Source organism: Xiphophorus hellerii, chromosome 18 (assembly GCF_003331165.1).
Source record: "Xiphophorus hellerii strain 12219 chromosome 18, Xiphophorus_hellerii-4.1, whole genome shotgun sequence".
Lineage (NCBI taxonomy): Eukaryota > Metazoa > Chordata > Actinopteri > Cyprinodontiformes > Poeciliidae > Xiphophorus > Xiphophorus hellerii.
Genome location: NC_045689.1, coordinates 3,404,244 through 3,423,752, shown reverse-complemented (window position 1 = coordinate 3,423,752; position 19,509 = coordinate 3,404,244). Strand labels below are relative to the sequence as shown.

The window sequence follows — 19,509 nt, the reverse complement described above, 5'->3', positions numbered from 1 at the left end:
GAAAAGTAAATGGACGGGGGGGGCGTGGCTTAAATTAAGGAGCGGCCATCATGAGATGACCATCTCGGTCCAGGACGAAGAGGAGAAGTTCATCGTCATCAGTTGTTTGGCTTGTTGGATCAACAACGGAAGTTAAGTTGTTTTATACTTCTAAGTTTGTTCAGTTTAACTTATTAATTCAATAACTTTTAACTGCTAAAACTAGTGTTAGCCAGACCAGAGGAAGCTAGGAGGGCATAAGCAAAAGGTTTTACTTGTGACCTTTCAAATAAAATAGCCATGTTAATTAATTCAAATAACAATAATGATGTAAACAGTGACATGTAGAAAATGTCGAGTAGCTAAGATTAGCATAAATATCAGCTCATTGGTTGCAGAAATCGATAAGATCTTTGAAGTCTGTTTCTTTCAATGCAAAATAAATCTGCTAAAGTAAGAGTAGCAATGGTTCATAATATTATTCAAGTAAAATGAAAAAGCACAATGCAGTAAAAGTACTCCTATGCATACTTTCCCCCCAAAAAGTTAGTCAAGTAAATGTAATCACAAATACCAACATAAAAAACAACAAAATTAGTTGCCTAACAAGCGTAACATGATATATGGCGCAGGATGTCCCTCAGATAATTGTCCAGCGTCCTACCATGTTTTTATGTGAATTTTTTTTTTTTAAGTTGACAATTCAACTTGTTATTGGAAGACATTAAGAATCCTAAAAAAAAATACAATTCAGGTTTTTCATTCAATAAATTTTTTTGCACTTCAGATGTTTCATCCTAATTAAAGCGTCCAAGATGTTTTCATTCTTCATCCGCGAATTGTCACTTTGTTCTATGAAGTTGTTAGCTTGTGTTCACATGCTGACAATACTATGTCTCACCAAAGAGTGTCACGAGACGCCATTGGTAGGATGAGGAAGAGCAGATGGACGACCAGGTAAGTCTAAAAGATTCTTTTTCAATGAAACCAGAATTCTCCCACATGGTGGTGCTAACAGTCCTGGTTTCATTAAAGAAGAACCTTTCTGACTTACCAGCTCATCTATCTGCTCTTCCTCGTCCTACCAATGGTGTCTCGTGACAGAAGGATCCCACGGAAACAAAGAAACAGGTGAATTTAAATACACAAGGGGAGAAAATCAAGAAACCAAAAACAGCTGCAGCAGTAAAGGATAACACTTCACACCAAAGGGAGAGGAAATTAACAAGAAACTCAGAGAAAAACCAGTATCAGGACAAAGAGACTTTTCAATCCGACTTTGCTATCACTGTTACTGGCATATAAAAAAAACTATATTAAATAAACTACAATACTTAGTCTGGTGTGGTGCAAATAAAGCCTGGTGGCCCACCAGGCTTATAAAACACAAGGGGAAATCATGTTGGCATAGATGTAACCATTTAGTTTATATTTTCATGTTTAAGCACTTTGTATTGCCTTGTTGCTGAAAATGTGCTATATAAATAAAATTACCTTTACTTTTATTTTTATTTATCTTGATCAAATAGCGTTACTCAAATTACTTACAAAGTTCTTTGCCTTTTGCTAGTTTGCTGCTATGAGTCTAACACACATGGCGAGCAGCAACGTTTCTCTGCCTCACAGCTGTAAAACCGGTGGGAGCTTCGTGATCATGTTGCGTTTATAGGCAGCTTGGAAAAACTCATTACGACATGTTAACAGATTTAACTGTTTTAACGGTGGAAATAAAGTGCAAAAGACAGAGGACAAGGATTCAGGAAGTGCAGAAGCTCCTATTGCTACAAATCAATATAGGAATAATAGGAAGTTGACCATTGATGGGTAAAAACAATCAAGTTTATTTTTATAGCACATTTTAGCAACAAGGCAGTTTAAAGTTCCTTACATCATAAAAACATAAAAATAAGTCATGAAAACAAGCATACAGTCACCAAAAAAACTGCTTTTTTGGCCAATGGGTGGCCAATGTCCCCCAAAACTCCACAGTAACACTGTTATCATCCATTTATCGTTATATAGGTAGACTGCTCAATATATCAAATTATACTTATTTTAGGTCATATCGTCCAGCCCTGATGGGAAGTAGTAGTCACAGTGTCCAACAGACATTGCTAGAACGTCAGAAGACCACACAATTTATAACAAGACAAACACATAAAGATTTGGTAAAAATAATAACAGCCATAAAGAATTATAAAATATAAAAACTGATTTAAAAGCATTTTGTTTTCCACAACATTTAAATATTTTGTCATCGTTCAGGGAACGTCTGTTCCTGAACTCCTGATCTGACGTTCATTGAACGTCGTCTGAACGTTCGCTTGCTAGCTGGGTTGCGGGGGAAGCCGGAGGACCCGGAGTGAACCCGCGCATGCACAGGGGACAAAATGCATATCTAATGCAGAAAGACCCCACCGTGCAGCCCTACTTTTTAACCAACCATCCATCCATTTGGGGCAATTTACAGTAATCAATTGAACTAACATGTGAGATTTTGGATCTTGTGGGGGAAGCCTGTTTCCAGGAGGAACCCACACATGCACAGGGAGCAAAACATTTGTGTAATGAAGAAATGCCCCACTGTGCGGCCCTACTTTTTAACCGTCCATCCATCCGTCCATCCATCCATCCGTGTAGGGGGAATTTGGAGTAATCATTTGAACCGAATTTGTGATTTTGGGCTTTGCTGGCAAGGAATATTCAGACAACATCCCTTTTACTGACCCAATTTCTTTTAGTGTTTTAACTAGTCCCAATGAGTTGCATTCCTAATTTAGTTTCACTGTTTTAGTGAAATGACAATAAAGCTTTAAATTTAATTGAACGTTGTCCAGAAAGTTCAGTGAATGTTTGCAGACGTTTGCCAAACGTCAAAATGAAGCACCAGTCAGCGGATTAGCATTGCGTGCTTCATTCCAGATCTTCCGAAACCAGATCAGAGGTTCACATTTGTCAGGTGTTTATCTGGCTGTTGGCTTCCAGGGTTCTCTGGTTTCTGATCTTCCGAAACAAGATTGTAAGAATGCACCTGTACAAAAACTGGATGGCACTCAGCCATCTCTACAGTTTGGTCAGAATACACTTTGTAGGACATCTTGGAGACTGCGCTTTTTACTGATGATTGTGTAAAACACTCCACAGGTGTCATAGATGACTGTCGAAATTCTGTGTATGTTTTCCGTATTAACTCTGGGGTTGTGTCTTCACTGACTGGCGGTTGAGTTGCACCCTGGTCTTCCTGTTCGACTGATTCACCTTCTTCTGAAATTAGATCACAAGGGGACATGTCTGTGCGACAAACCAAACCCTCTACATCTAAAGACTGTTGATGGGCATCTGAACCCCCTACGTCTACAGACTGTCGACGGAAATCTGAACCCCCTACGTCTACAGACTGTCGACGGAAATCTGAACCCCCTACGTCTGCAGACTGTCGACGGAAATCTGAACCCCCTACGTCTGCAGACTGTCGACGGAAATCTGAACCCCTTACGTCTACAGACTGTCGACGGAAATCTGAACCCCTTACGTCTACAGACTGTCGACGGAAATCTGAACCCCTTACGTCTACAGACTGTCGACGGAAATCTGAACCCCCTACGTCTGCAGACTGTCGACGGAAATCTGAACCCCCTACGTCTGCAGACTGTCGACGGAAATCTGAACCCCCTACGTCTGCAGACTGTCGACGGAAATCTGAACCCCCTACGTCTTCAGACTGTCTGCGAGAAGATGGGGGTTCAATTGCGCCTTCGCCTTCTTCCTCACTTTCTTCATTCTCCGAACTTTGTGGGACTGGATGAACTTTAACTCCACGACAGCACAACTTATAGACAGAGCTTTTGGTGTTTTTCCAAGCAGTTTTCAGAGTGGATTGTGGGAGATTCACTTTTCTGGGATGTGTGAAGACTCTTTTGAAACAACATATAACCTTGTAATCTACAATTGGGTGGTCCATTCTCATGAGATAGAAAAGTCTATCCCTTGTCACATCCTCGTTTCCAGTTAGCAGTTGAAAGATGTCTTTGCTGAGTTTTTTCTCCATATGGTAGAAAATTAGAAAATCTTGTTCCTTTAGTTCCTCCCACAGTATGACAGAAAGCCTTTTGTAGACTGGTATAGTGTGTTTAAGTTTGTACTGGGTGACAGATCTATAACTAGCCTTACAAATCAGTTTCCAAAGAACTAGATTGACCATTTTGTGACGTTCCTCTTCTGTTCCATGCTTGATGACTTCTACTTCCCCTATCAGTGATTTTTTCCTTTTACTAGCAATGGTCTGAGTGTCGGTCAGGCAGTTTTCATCTGAATACAAGCTCTCAGTGTCAAACAAAGCATCTTTGAGCACTGTTCTTACAGATGAGAGAAATCTCTCCTTTTTTGTAGGCTCTGGAAGAATGGGGTTCTCTAGGTGATACTTGAATTCTTTCACAATCCTCGGATACGTATCTGGGTAGAAAAGTATCGCGAACAAATGCAACTCGCTAGCAATGTGGAAAGAATCGCTGGCGATGCTTTGGAAGATCCTTTCGCTTAGCTCGTCTGACATTTCTATCACAAGGGGCATCTCTAGTTTCCCAGTTTTTTTCATAATTTGGCGTAGTAGCTGAATGTGGGCCACCTCAAAGGTGTCTCTGACAATATACAGAGTCGATTCATCTGCAACCTTCTCAATCACCTTCCAAAGAAGGTCACTGACAAATCTCTTCTTTGAATAATCAGGGCTCCAGGGTTGTTTTTTTCTGTAGCGTTTTGCAATTTTTTTACCAACAGATTCACAAGCGTTAGCTAATTTCTCAATCCAGGTTAACTCAGCCATGTCTGTCTCTCTGACGTGAACTCTGATAATGGATTCTGTGTCCAAAGATTGCAAGCAGTTAGCAGCTAGTCATAAAGTATATTCTGCTCTATTCTAGGAGTCGGAGTTTGTGATGCCACAGACTCTGTCACAGACTCTGTGACATCACCAATCGCCCTTTGATTGGCCTCAAACATAAATTAATTCCACTTGGCATAGAAGCCTTAGTGTCTGCACCATGGCAACTGTTGCTAGGGGTAGCGAGCATGCTCTGTAGCAAATACTAAGGCAGATATGCTAATAGTGCTGTGGATTTTAAAAAGTGATTTTATTTTAATTCAGGGTTTCCCCCAGTGTATTATAAGCCCTGCGGGCCTCCAGGCTTTACTTGTGCACCCACCAGGCTAACCATTGCTTATGTATTTTTAAATGTTTGCATTTTTTAAAGACTTTATAGTTGGTGTTCAGGTATTAATCTTCCAATAACACATCGTTATCAAGCAATCGTTTCAAATTTCCTGTCAACTTTAAAAATTTTTTAACTCCAAAAGACGACGGGCCGCCGGATAAATGACTGCCCTAGCGCCCAACCACCAGGCTTAGCAAGTTTTCTGGGGGAAACCTTGTATTAGATTTTTTTCTAACAATTAATACTACTTTATATACTTTTATTTTGCGTTATTACCTAAAACCTAAGTATTAGATTAATATATTATTTGCTAAATGATTAATGTCATTGATCCAAAGTTATGCTAATGGTAGATGTGGTAGCTCGATTGTTATTTATTTATTTTTTGCCTTGTCAGTTCAGCGTCCTGCTGTGATTAACAAGCAAAGGCAGCTGCTGTGTTTGATCTGATTGTTTGCAGTGTTTGTTTCCTTGTACCTTCTTAATTGTGAACACACTAAACAGAATAGAGTTAGCCTCCTGCAACAAGGAAGTAGCCACCGCTGGATGCACAAACATATTAATTTGGTACTAATACCACGCCATGGCCAGATTTTAAGATTTGATGTTGTGTTTTTGTGGGGGTTCAGCGATTCCTCAGAATATTAACTTCCTTGGTTTTATTTTATGAAAATCACTTAAAAAAAGATGAGAATTATGGCACATAATCACAGTATAAATTCTTTATTTTTAATATTTATCCTAACAATTGTGTAACAAAAAATAATCAATATTTACAGAACAATAGGCATAAAAAATATATAGTAATCATAACATGTTTTTTCAACATCATCACCTTCCTAAAATAAGTACCCAAGTCATTTTTTGGCAAAATCTATTTACTTATTTATTCATTCATTTTTTGGAAGGAAAGAGGTGTTTTTTGTTTTTTTTGTCAAAACCACTTTTGACAAAAAATGACATAGACCATTGTTTCAATCTGGTAAGTTGGATATTAACATATTAGTGAAATAGATGCAGTTAAAATTTAATTATCACTGAAGTTGAATTGAGATATTTTCAGATTGCCTCAGAGCAGCTGTTCCCTTTCATCTTGGCGTCGCGATGATTTTGTGAGAACGAGGCAGGTTGGCAAAGCTGCTGTACTCTGGAATGAGGTTGATGCTGTCGGGACCTTCAGGGCAGGTAAAGGTGAAGTCCTGCAGGAGAGTCACTATGAAGATAAAAAGCTCCATACGAGCCAGAGACTCGCCCACACAGGCTCTTTTCCCTGAGGAAACAGAATATAAGCATTAAGTGATGTTATAGTGAATGCTAACTGAATGTTTAATCCAGGAAATCCTAAACTTCTCCATGCATGATCCCCCCCAAAGAGCATTAACCCTGCAAATCTACATAAAATTATAGAAAATATGTAAACAAATGTCAACTTTCAGAATGTCTTTTATTCACTTTTCCTTAATTATTTCATTAATTTAGCTTAAATGCTACGTCATACCTTCAGATTTTAGGTGACCATGAATTTAACACCAGATAATACAATTTTCCACCAAAATCAACTTTTTGATAAGAAATCTGTAATATTTTATATTAATCACATCAAATTTTATTTTAGACCCACATTTCTTATGTTTTTTTGCAGCTGTACTGTTTCTTCCCAGAAACTTGACAATCTCAGCAGCTGGATCAATTTGACTGACATTTAAATATGTAAAACAATTATTTTTAACTTGCATTAAAAAAAATTATTGAATAAAAGTAAAAAAAATAATAATGAAAAATGTAAGATTAAATATTCATGGGATTCTTTTATTTTGTGTTTTTTTTAAATTTCCCCTCCAACTTTCTGAGGCCTCTACAGCGCCCCCTGCCGCCCTCTATGAAAAACACGTGTTTAATGAACTCTGAGGTGACGGATTTACCTGCAGAAAAAGGGAAGAATGCTGGGTTTTTCTTAAAGTTGCCATTCTGGTCTAGAAAGTGCTGCGGGTTGAAGGAATACGGAGTCGCCCATTGCTTCTCGTCTTTAAGAACGGAGTGCAGCAGCGGTATAATCGACGTTCCCTACATAGACACAACAGCAGAAGCAATATTCAAGAACAGTACAACCAGAATCTGAAGAATATATCGTCATTGTTATGGTGTACAGTAGACTTTCTTGCCTACAGAGGGAAAATAAGTTATAAACAAGCCACAACCAAGTGTTCCTTGCTAAATCTTTGATACAAACCTCCTCTAGCAGAGTTTTTATTTAGCGCTAATTTGCTAATTTTGAAAATGTTTAGCGCTCTTTTCTGAATAAATCCTGAAGCGTTACTTTACTTGGCTATTTTGTAAATATTAAGTTAGATAATGTTCAATATCTGTGCTGAAGTTTTGGTTATTCACTGTTAATTCTTATTTAGACCTTTCTATTCACGCTCTTATTTTGAAGTCTGTGCACGTAGCAGTTCCACTTCCTCTCCTCAAGTTCCGTCTCTGTTTTCCTCCAGTAACTTAATTGCAACAAGAAATGTACAGGAACAAAACATGGACAGTATGGAGCAATATATAAACATAATATCTAATGGCATTGTAGAGCATAAAGTCAGAATTAAATTGGTTCTTTGTAGTCTTTCAAGGATATATTTTGAATTTAAGTTAGCGCTTTAGCATTAGCTTCTGGTAAATACCGTGTTGTTGTAGTTCTTTAACATTAGCGGATATAATATTTTTGATTAACTAACCTTTTAGTCCCACCACTTTGCAGTTATCTGGTCAGGACATTTACTTGAGTAACTGTACTTTTTACTTTTTACTTGAGTATTTTTATTTTTGCAGTGTAGCAACTCTTACTTGAGTAAAATGTCTGGATTCTCTGCTCTTTGTGAATAATTTCTCTCTGTGAATAATGAAGAACAAGTTTATTTTAACCAAAAACTCACCAGACACAGAATCTACAGTTCCATGCATTTTATTTAGAAAGAAATTGATTAGATTTTCCTTGATTTTGTTGGTTATTTATATGAATTATTAGAATTTTGATCTTTAAAAAGCCAATATTTTCACATAAATTTAGATTTTGGTCTGTTTATGTAATTTTTAAATATTAAATGGTCGATGTTTTGATCAGTATGTCAGGATCTGTTACTTATCTGTGTTTATTTTGAGTTTCTGTGTCTCTGAGTCTCCACGTTGTCCTGTCTCCCCTTGATTATTCCCAGGTGTGTCTCATTCCCTGATTACCTCCTGTGTATTTAGTGTCACCTGTGTCTCTGTTTGGTCCACGTCGTGTTTGTCCAGTTTCCTGTTGCCACTTGTAGAGAGCTTTTGCCTACGCTCCTCTGTGCTGCCTGGACTTTGTGTTTTTTATTTCTGGATTATTCTTCATCATTAAAATATCGTCTCATCTAACTCCTACCTGGGTCTCAGCGTCTGCCTCCACCACCACTCCCGCGTCTCATGACAGTAGGACCCGACCACAAGTAACTACGGTGAGGCACGCGATAAAGAGTATCTTCAACATGGACCCAGCCCGATGGGATGATTTATTATTTAACATAAGAGACTTTGTGGAGATTGTGTCGGAGCCATATTTCGCCCCCAGACGCATTGGAGTAGCCATCAGGCTACTCCTGGTGCTGGAGGGATGGGCAGACCAACTCCAGTCCCTGGGGTTGGAGAGGCTTAAGCAGGAGGCAGAGTGGGAACGCCAGGCAGCTCTAGCCTTCTTGGCCGGCGACGCCCTGCCTCTGGAACCGGATTTTCGTTCCACCCAGCTCCAGCATCTCCAGTTCCAGCTCCTGCTTCTCCACCCCTCACCACAGCCGCTGTCTCTGCGCCTCCAGCCGCCGCTCCAGCCTCTGCTCCGGAAACCATCCCCATGGTGATGGGGTTCCAGGCAGCCCGCCTGGCACCTGGCCGACAGGCGGCGCGACTGCCGGCATTACCTGCCCCGGTTAGTGGGTTATTGGCCCCGGTTAGTGGGTTATCGGCCCCCTCAGAGCCTTCTAGTGCCCCTCCTGAGTCTCCGCCCCCAAGTGCCTCTCTTGAGTCTCCACCCCCTAGTGCCCCTTTTCAGTCTCCGCCCCCTAGGGCCCCTCTTGAGTCCCAGCCCCCTAGTGTCCCTCCCGAGTCCCAGCCCCCTAGTGTCCCTCCCGAGTCCCAGCCTCCTAGTGTCCCTCCCAAGCCTCCCAGAGACTCTTCGCCGCCGCCTCCTGGTGTCCCCAGAACTCAACCGTCGCCTCCTGTGGCTCGGCCCCTGCGCCGCGGAAGTCCGCCGGACCCGCCTCCGGTGACCCACCTCCTGCGCCGTGGACATCCGCCAGACCTTCCCCATGGGCTCCGCCTCCTGCGCCGAGGACGTCCGCCGGACCTTCCTCTTGGGTCCCGCCTCCTGCGTCACGGACGCCCTCCGGACCTCTCATGACGGTCTGCCTCCTGTGCCTTCTCCCATTAAGGATGGGTTGTCTTTTGGACTGTTGGCCCTTTCTGTGCCTCCGCCCACTCTGTTGGGTTGTTTTTTGTTTTTTCAGACTCTAGCCCCCCGTCCAGTGCCCCTGTGCCCGCCCTAGTTGTGTTTTTTGGACTTGGTTTTTCTTGTTTTTTGGGTGTCTGGTAGCCGCCCTTGAGGGCGGGATAATGTCAGGATCTGTTCCTTATCTGTGTTTATTTTGAGTTTCTGTGTCTCTGTGTCTCCGCGTTGTCCTGTCTCCCCTTGATTATTCCCAGGTGTGTCTCATTCCCTGATTACCTCCTGTGTATTTAGTGTCACTTTGTCTCTGTCGGGTCCACGTCGTGTTTGTCCAGTTTCCTGTTGCCACTTGTAGAGAGCTTTTGCCTCCGCTCCTCTGTGCTGCCTGGACTTTGTGTTTTTTATTTCTGGATTATTCTTTATCATTAAAACATCATCTCATCTCACTCCTACCTGGGTCCACCACCACTCCTGCGTCTCATGACACAGTACTTGAATAGCCTTTTTACCAAATACTTTTTTACTTTAATTTCTTGGACAGCTACTTTATACTTTTACTTAGTTCCTACTAAATCCTACTTGAGTACAATTTTCAGTACTCTGACATCCTCTACCTACTAAAGACTTTTTACAAACACATTTACTGAGGAAAAACCTTGGCGTTTTCAAAACAGTACCTCGGGAATCGTGTAACCCCTGAATGAGATGTCTTCCAGAGCGTAGTGAGGGAGACTGAAGGGGAAGATGTCCAGAAAACGCTGAACTTCATGAATGACGGCGTCCGAGAACGGCAGGGATTTCCGATCCTCCATGTTGGGGCATCGCTCCCGTCCAATCACAGAGTCAATCTCCTCCTGCATTTTTTCTGGAGAAGACGATGCAAAATGGACGCCTGTTTAACTCAGTTTGTTGTGTCAGCAACAAACTGTATTTATAGTGTATATCTACAGACCCTGAATGTTCTTGTGTTTGATCAGCACACTGAGAGCGTATCTGATGGTGGAGCTGGTGGTTTCTGTTCCTGCTATGAACAAATTCATCACGGTAGCAAACAGGTTGTCATAGTGGAACTCAGTGGAGGGATTGTCTTTTTCCTGAGAGAAAAAAGGGGAGATTTTTAATATTAATTCAAAAATATTTCATTGTTTCCACCAGAAAACCTGCTCAACCCAGTGGTAGGGGTGCTGCACTGCAAAAATACAAATTCTTACCAAGACACTTTAGTATAGTTTCTAGTGAAAATATCTTGGTACACTTGAAATAAGAGAAAACTAACTTATAAGTAACTTTTCAGCAAAATGCAGGAGCTTGTTTTAAGTCAATAAATGATTTTATTTTCATGAAAAAGTACTCATTCTACTGGCAAATTATTTCACTTATAACAAGAAATGTTTCCCATGTTATGAATGAAATAATCTGCCAGTGGAACTAGAACTGGGTTGCTAGGTAACGGGCTGGGCTTGGCTGGGGTTGCTAGGTAACGGTGCAGTAGAATATTATACCAGTGGAACTTGTAACATTTTCATCAATATTAAGGAATTGTTGACTTAAAACAAACTCCCATATCTTGCTGAAAAGTTACTTGTAAGTTAGCTTTGTCTTATTTTATGTGTACTAAGATATTTGCACCTTAAACTACACCAAAATGTTAAAGGTTTTGTGTTTTTGCAGTGTAGGGGCAGTCATCCTACCGTGGTTTTGAGTTAAAAATGTTTACATTTGGCAGGAAATTTTAAAATATGACCATGTGACAAAATAAATATAAATCTTTTGCACTTCAGTTGTTTCATCCTATATAAATTTAGGTCAATAAGATAAAATAGATATTTTGATCCTTATCCGTGACATGTCACTTTATTCGCTGTAATTGCTAGCATGCAGGCCAGTAAACCCAGCAGCAGTTATGAAAAGGAAACAAAAAGATACTTGACCTCCGTCTCTCTGTGTGTTCACACACTGACTAATGTTGCCAATGTGCTTCTAACCGTTTCACCAAAGAGACTCTATAAACCATCTGTGCTATTGTTTAGTTCTATTACAAATGATTTCAAAAATGTTGTTGATATTCTGCTAATGTTGAAAAAACACAACTTCACAATTGCGATGTTTCCATTAAATAAGAAATGCAATTAAAAACACATTTGAATACGTTTATTAAAAAACACGACGCACCATCATCCTCCCACCACTCCCTGTGAAATTCTTCTTCTTTTCCGCCAGTAGTAACACCTAGTTGTTGATCACATGACTGGTGATGTGGAAAAAGTTTTTCCATTTCAGCTTAATGCTGAATAATCTATTTTTGATACAGCCAAAAAAACCATCTCATCTGAGCGCCAAAACCTTTTATCCAAAGACGTGTTTGTTCTTTTTTTTTCATTTGCGTGTTTCCATTAGGCAAAATTATTTTTGTAATCCCAATTTGTGCAATTATACGGTCAATGGAAATGCAGCTTTTGTTACTGGTGTATAAAAAAACTATAATAATTAAACAAAAGATGTTTAACCTGGCGGGGGTCGTATTGAAAACCTGGCAGCCCGCCAGGCTCGTAATACACTGCAGGAAAGACAATCTGTATGTTAATTCTTTTGCTGATTTCATTTAAGAAGAACAAGTAATCTTGATAATGTCCCCAACCTGATGAGCTCGGATGAGGAAGCAGTCGATGAAATCTCTCGGTGAGCTGGGATCCACCGTCTTCCTGTGCTCCTGGATCTTCATCTCCACAAAATCTCGGATCTCTACGATCTCGGCGAAGACAGTGTGATGCTGTCCAGGAAGCTGCTCCATGGCCCACGGAAAGATGCTGTACATCTGTGGAAGAAAAAACTGCATCTTTGTTTCCCAGAATATAGTAAACTAACATGGTGAAAGTTTTACAGAGAAAGACATTATTTTGCATAAATATACAAATCTTAAACCAATACTTCGTTGAACAACGTTGTGCTTTAACTTCCACATCCATTACTAACGTCGATTGATTAATTTTAGCCAGACGGAAGCCGAGCTCCCGCCTTAGAGATCACTCCTGCTATGCACCATCAGACTAGCGGCAGCAACAATTACAAAACACTTGGTGGAATATCTGCTTTTCAGTCCAGTGCTCCTAAGAATGGTTGTAAACGGCATAATGAGAAGATGATATGCTGAAGGCGGAGTGTTGGTAAGAGCAGGAGCTTCTTAAAGAGACAGGGGCCCAATTTCAAGACTTAAATGGTGAAGTCAAATTTCTTTTCAGTAGTTTTTGATGTATGCAGCATTTTTATAGCAACTGAAGGTAACATACTTCAAGAACACAAAATCTTACAGGTATTTTAGGTCTAGTTTCTTGTTCAAATATCTTAGCACGCTTGAAGTAGGACAAAACTTAAATTTCAAGCACGATGTTTTAAATAAATAATTCTTTAATATTATTGAAATAGTTCCAGTTCCATTGGTGGATTATTTCACTTATAACAAGACATTTTTTCCATGTAATAATTTAAATAATCTGCCTGTGGAACTAGTTTCTAGTTTAAGTTCAAGTGCAACTTTGTACACATGAAGAAAGACAAAACTAACTCAGAAGTACATTTTCAGCAAAATATTGAAGCTTGGTTTTGGTGAAAAAGTTCTAGTTCCACTGGTAGAATATTCCACTGCACGGTTGCCGAGCAACCCCAGCCAAGCCCAGCCCGTCTCCTAGCAACCCAGTTCTAGTTCCACTGACAGATTATTCCACTTATAACAAGGATAAGCGTCGTTATAAGTGAAATAATCTGCCACTGAAACTAGAACTTTTTCATAAAAACTAAGGAAGTATTTACTTCAAACAATCTCCTACCTTTTGAAAAGTTACCTGTAGGTTAGTTTTGTCTGTTTTGCTCTAGTAGCTAGACCAAAACAACTTGGTTAGATTTTGTTTTTGTGCAGTGTAGAGCGCCGCCTCCCACTTACCAAAGCCATAGGGCTGCTGTTGAAGTTGATGAATCTGGAAATGACGTTGAGAAGCTCCAGAAACTGCTTGTCTTCATAGCTGAAGCGTTGGCCGAACACCAGGCAGCAGACTACGTTTGACGAGGTGCGGTTCAGAAGGATTGTGGGGTCAAAAGGTTTGCCTGGAGGCAGAAACAGCAACACAATAGACTTGTTTTACAAAGGTTCTCAAAAAGGCACATTATGTAAAATGTTTGCTCAGTTTTTAACTGCTTGAACAGCGGAGCAGGTTTTATCCTGCAGACTCTGGACTTGTGCATTTGAGATGTGGCACAAAAATACCTGTTTACACCATCGTTCAGTTTCATGTTGCACCAGTTGTTGTGCCAAAACAGTCAGGATTATAATAAATCATTAACTTACACTAAATTATAAAACTGCATTTCATTCAAACTCCTTCATGTCTCTCAATTATGACAAGATTTTCAATCTGATAGATTAAGTTATTGATTCGATAATAGAAAATTAAAATATATGCAAATTTCAGATGTGGTTTTGGTTCACTTTATGACTTCAAAAAAACTGACCTCACATTCATGATTTGACAGAAATATATTCAAACTGCAGATATTTCCAAGATCTCACAATAGCTTTTAGCCTGTTAATTTTTGCTGATTTTATTTTATTTACTTTTAGATTTTTGCACTGAGTTTTCATGTGTACACATAAAATGTATTTTTGGTCTAGTTTCTAGTCAAATATCTTAGTACACTTTAAATAATTAACTTAAATGAAGGTGTAATTTTCTCCCAGAATGTCTCAGAAGTTTTCTAGAAAAAGAAGTAAGCTTTTGAGTGGGAAAAGTTGCAAATTTGCTAGAATTTCTTTTAATTAACTTTGACACTCATCTTTTAATTGAAAAAAAACTGTCAGGAACTAATACTTCTTATCAATATGAAGAAATTATTGACTCAAAGAAGCTTCTATATCTTGCTGAAAAGTTACTTGAAAGTTAAATTTGTCTTATTTTAATTATACCAAGATATTTTTAGTAGGAACTAGACCAAAAATACATGGTAAGATTGTGTTTTTGCAGTGAAGTAGGAATATTTAAATGTAAAAATGTGTAAATAAACTTTTTAGCCCTCAATTCAAGAAGTAGACACCTTACCTTTGAAACTGCGGATGCGAGCCCTCAGGTGTTTGCTCTCCTCCTGGATCCACTCCTCCATCCCTTTCCTTCCCATCCCAAAGTCTCGTAGAGTCGACAGAGTGAAGCGCCGCAGCTGACGCCAGCGGTTCCCATTGCTGATCCCAATGCCTGCCAAACAGAAGCAGACACCAGGGAAATTTTAAATAATTTTGTAATAATGGCATGAAAATGCATATTCCTCTTCTCAATAAACCTCAATTTTGTAAAGAACACTAAACCTGGAAGATCTTCTAAATATCCTAAATAAAAACAAAAACATGAAGAAAATGGAATTTAAAGCCAAACACAACTAAAACCTTAACTGAAATGGATTATGAAGTCGCTGTCAACAAAATTGCCCTTCAAAAAGTATTACTCATCAGAATGCACTGCAAAAACACAATATTTTACCAAGTATTTCTGTATAGTTTCTAGTGCATGTATCTTCTTACTGCTGAAATAAGTCAAAACTCTTACAAGTAACTTTTCAGCAAGAAAGTACTAGTTCCATTGCCAGATTATTTCACTTATAACAAGACATTTTAGCAATATTACAAGTGAAATAACCTGCCAGTGGAACTACAATTGGGTTGCTAGGTTACGGGTTGGGCTTGGCTGGGGTTGCTAGGTAACGGCTCAGTGGAACATTCTACTGGCGGGAACTAGAACTTTTTCATCAATTATTGACTTAAAACAAACTCCTATATTTTGCTGAAAAGTCTTATTTCAAGTGTACTAAGATATTTTCACTAGAAGCGAGACTAAAAAATACTTGGTCAAATTTAGTGTTTTTGTGGTGTGGAAATTCTGGCGCCGCTCATTTTTAGCTATCATGTGATTAATTGATTAACTGGTTTTTGCGACAGGCAGGAAGACCATCAGCAGCGGATGTTAGCGGTTACCGTATCCTCTGGTGACTTTGTACAACAATGCCAGCGGCGCTCTGCCTGTGAAGTCGTCTGCTTGGTCCACCAAAGCTTCCTTCACCGCGTCGTATCCGACCAGAACAACGACCCGCTGCCAGCCCAGGTTAAAGGTCATCACAGGACCGTAGGTTTTACTGAACTAAATGTAAAAACAGATGATTATTTAAACAGCAAAACAAAACATTTGAGAAAATTCCAGGAAAACTAATTTAACTTTGTGCAGAAATTAACAGAAACTGTGGATTTGTTTCAGAAACCAAATATTAGAGTATTTTTGGTCTAATTTCTAGGGCAAATATCTCAGTACACTTGAAATAAGACAAAACTAACTTACAAGTAACTTTTCAGAAAGATATAGCAGCTTGTTTCAAGTAAATAATTCCTTAAAATTGATGAAAAGTTCTAGTTTCACTCCCAGATTACTTGACTTAGAACATGGAAAAACATGATGTAGTGAGTGAAATAATCTGCCAGTGAAACTTGTACTTTTTAAATCAATATTTAAGGCTTACAGACTTCAAATGACCTCCTATCTGGATGAAAAGTTAATTGAAAGGTATTTTTTTATTAATTCAAGTGTTTTGCAGTGTACCGACATAATTTGCAACTTTGTACTTAATGTACAAAGTTGTACATTTTAGTACAACTAAAATGTTTGTACTGAAAACATTTTAGTTCACTTGAAATAAAACAAAATGTACTTCACAGAAACTTTTCAGAAAAATCTAGAGCTTGTTTTCCATGAATAATTCCTTAATATTGGCAGATTATTTCACTTATCAAGATATTTTCTCTTGTTATAAGTGAAATAATTATCTATTTCTTGCTGAAAAGTTACTTGTAAGGGGGCCGCCCTAAGGCAAAGCAAACTAAACAGCCACTTCGGGCCCCATGGCCACCAAGGGGCCCCCTCAATGGAGCTGATTTAAAAAAAAAAAAATTATTTATTTTTGTTTAACAACGATTTCTACGTGATTATAACAACAAAACACACAATTTCATCATCAAGTGATTTGTTTTTACAATAACATATATTTGATAATGTATGTATTTTATGGACAAAGGGGAAACAAATAAATTGCTCTTGGGCGCCCCTGGTGGCCGCAGTGGGTACCGCACGCTTCGCCGGTTACATGAGCTGCCGAGCAGTGAGCGTCCAAACGGCCAAAGCTCCGGTCGAAGATAAGTTAGCGGATCAATGTCTCAAAAAAGGACTTATCCTTCAGGGAGGGAGAAAAGAGGAAGAATAGAAAAAAAGCCACGATAAAGGTATGTTTTAATGTATCTTTGTAATGTTTATAGAAAATATTTGTGAAGCTGCTAATAGAAAATTAGCTTTATAGCGACTTTGACCGGTCCAGTTCAACGGCCAAACATTTATGCTAGCGTCTTTGTGTGAAGCTGAGTTTTAACTTGAAATGAGTTGATTCTCCTGCTATTTCTGTATATTTCTGAGGTCTTTTGGTTTAAAAACGGCGTGTTTGATAAAGTTTGATAAGAATAATTGAAACTTCTCAATGTTTGATATTGTCTAGCAAAATGTTTTTCATCAGGCTACATGGCTGCTGCATTAACATATCAATGAGCTACTCTAAGCTGTAGTTGGTGATATGTTGTTTGCTGCTGCTCATTTTGTGGCTAAAACAAACATTATTTTTTACATCAACTTCAAAGTTATGTGAAACTTCTATTAAAATCATTTCAGGACTCAGAATCAACCTGGTACTGGTACCGGTCCATATTCTCAGGGGAGAAAAGCTCCCCCGGTGTAAATTTGATTTTTTAACTATGTGAGTTACTCTTAAGAGAAATTAATTTAATCATAGAATGTCATGAATATGTGTGTAGGGCTGCACTGATTGCAGTTTTCTGGCCGATCCCTGGTAACCGATATTTAAAAAGCCTGACCTGCCAATTTTGATTTTTGCCGATACCAATTTTTTTTGTCTGGAATGTCGCTAAATGTAGCAAGAAAGTCACTGAGTTAGCAACAGTGGGGTGAATATTGTTAACTGTAAACGTTTAGACCTGACCTAGTGGGCTGGTCTGTCAGTCAAACCTCTCACTGCAGAGCAGACGAGGACAGAGGCTGATTTTTAAACCTTTGCTAACAAAAATGAGATCAGGGGATCAGATGGGTTTCATGTGTAAGGATAGGCCAATCACAATCCCCCAAAATGAAGGAAATTGGCGCCTAGAAATCGACTGGCTGATAAATATAACCTATATTATACATGCATAGGATATAATGTAAACAGCACTATCAGCGATGCAATAAGTTTAAAGCAGGTGTGTGAATGATCCCATCATCTGACTGTTGATTCCAGCAATCCACATTGTTAGCAGAACTAGAGGGCCCCAAAACCAAATTTCGTTTAGGGCCCCATGGAGGCTCGGGCCGGCCCTGACTTGTAAGGTAGTTTTGTCTTATTTCAGTGAGCTAAGATATTTGCACTAGAAACTAGACAAGAATACCTGGTAAAAATTTATGTTTTTGCGTTTTTTTACTAAATCCCTCCGGTCACTTCCTTGCTCCACTACTCAGCCAACTCACCTCCAGGAAGCTTTTAAAAGGTGCATTCTTGTTTATTTGCAGCAGGTTTCCTATGAGCGGCAGCGGATTGGGCCCTGGGGGCAGACGGTACTTCTGGTTGTTTCTAACAGAGATGAACCAAAGCAGACCGATCAGCCCTGCCAGCAGCAGAGTTGCATAAAACTCCATAACTCTCTCTGTGGTTAGCAGGCGTCTCTCTGGATCAAACCGATTGGTTTTCCTGTCTGATACGTTGTTTATATTTAACAGGGAGCGGTGAGGCCCATGTGATCCCACAGAGTGTACTTTCACCTGATTATCAGTGACAAGCTGTTTGGCAGTTTTGCCTAGACAAACGCGCTCAAAATGCTCAGTAAACAGAAGGTTTTTGTCACAAATTATGAAGTTTGGGCAGATTTTTGTTGAGTTCCTGACCAGAAAAAATGCTACAATTAAAGAAAGTTGTTTTCTATTTATGGTGAGCTAAAACTGAGGGAATGTTAGTTTCTTTCCAAGTGTTGATGGTGGATTTCAAGAGAAGCAGGTTTGGAACCAACACTACACTGCAAAAACACAAAATTCTACCAAATATTTTGGTCTTGTTTCTACAAATAAAACAAAAGTAACTTAGAAGTAGCTTTTCAACAAGAAATGGGAGCTTGTTTTAAGCAAACAATTCCTTAACAATATCCCTGTCATGATAACAAATTTTGCTGAGCGATTAATTGTCTCAAAAATGATTGCGATAAACGATAATATTATTTGAAGACCTTTTTACACTGATTTGCCACGGCAACGGGTGTGCTTAACGACAAAGAGAGAGAGAGTAAAACGGTAGGAGAATCTCACTGAGGAAGAAATATACTGCATCAGGTTTTCTATCACTTTATTTTTTCTGCTATAAAATAAGTCAATAGAGTTTAATTTATTCGTGTCATGAGGTAGATCTCAGCCGGCTGGTGAGAGAAAAAGTAGATCTTGGTCTCAAAAAGTTTGAGCACCCCTGCGGTAGATCTTCCGATCCAAATCAGAGGTTTTCCCAGACTGGGAGCGTTAACGCAGCCTGTTGAATGTGACAGGTAGCTAATCAAAAAGCGCGGATTCCCCTCCGGGCTTTCTGAGGGGAAATTACGTCGGGGAATCCCAAACAGCTGATACAGCGCAACCCGAAGTCCAGGTGGAAACAACATTAATGTTTATTCAACATTTCGTGCAAAGAATATAGAAATGACAAGAGGAGAAGTTGGAGCGAAATTTCTACTGCAGTTGATAAACCCGGTAACTTTTCAGCTGTTCTTTG

General features: G+C 39.4%; 1 protein-coding gene across 1 annotated transcript; it reads right to left on the bottom strand.

Moving 5' to 3' along the window:
- Positions 1-6,165: 6,165 nt before the first annotated feature.
- On the bottom strand, positions 6,166-18,468 carry LOC116707513 (cytochrome P450 2G1-like). Its single transcript, XM_032544889.1, has 9 exons — positions 18,231-18,468; positions 15,653-15,815; positions 14,730-14,879; positions 13,580-13,740; positions 12,281-12,457; positions 10,595-10,736; positions 10,320-10,507; positions 7,112-7,253; positions 6,166-6,459 (listed from the first exon to the last, which is right to left on the bottom strand). The coding sequence occupies exons 1-9, from the start codon at positions 18,396-18,398 to the stop codon at positions 6,278-6,280; spliced, it is 1,473 nt and encodes a 490-aa protein (XP_032400780.1). The 5' UTR covers positions 18,399-18,468; the 3' UTR covers positions 6,166-6,277.
- Between the last annotated feature and the right edge of the window lie 1,041 nt (positions 18,469-19,509).

Bases quoted from the DNA above. Each gene is read 5' to 3' on its own strand.
- LOC116707513 (XM_032544889.1), bottom strand. From the start codon at position 18,398: ATGGAGTTTTATGCAACTCTGCTGCTGGCAGGGCTGATCGGTCTGCTT. The intron at 13,741-14,729 runs GTAAGGTGTCTA...TTCTGCCTCCAG, and splicing joins TCGCATCCGCAGTTTCAAAG to GCAAACCTTTTGACCCCACA. The intron at 6,460-7,111 runs GTAAATCCGTCA...CTGTTTCCTCAG, and splicing joins ATTCTTCCCTTTTTCTGCAG to GGAAAAGAGCCTGTGTGGGC.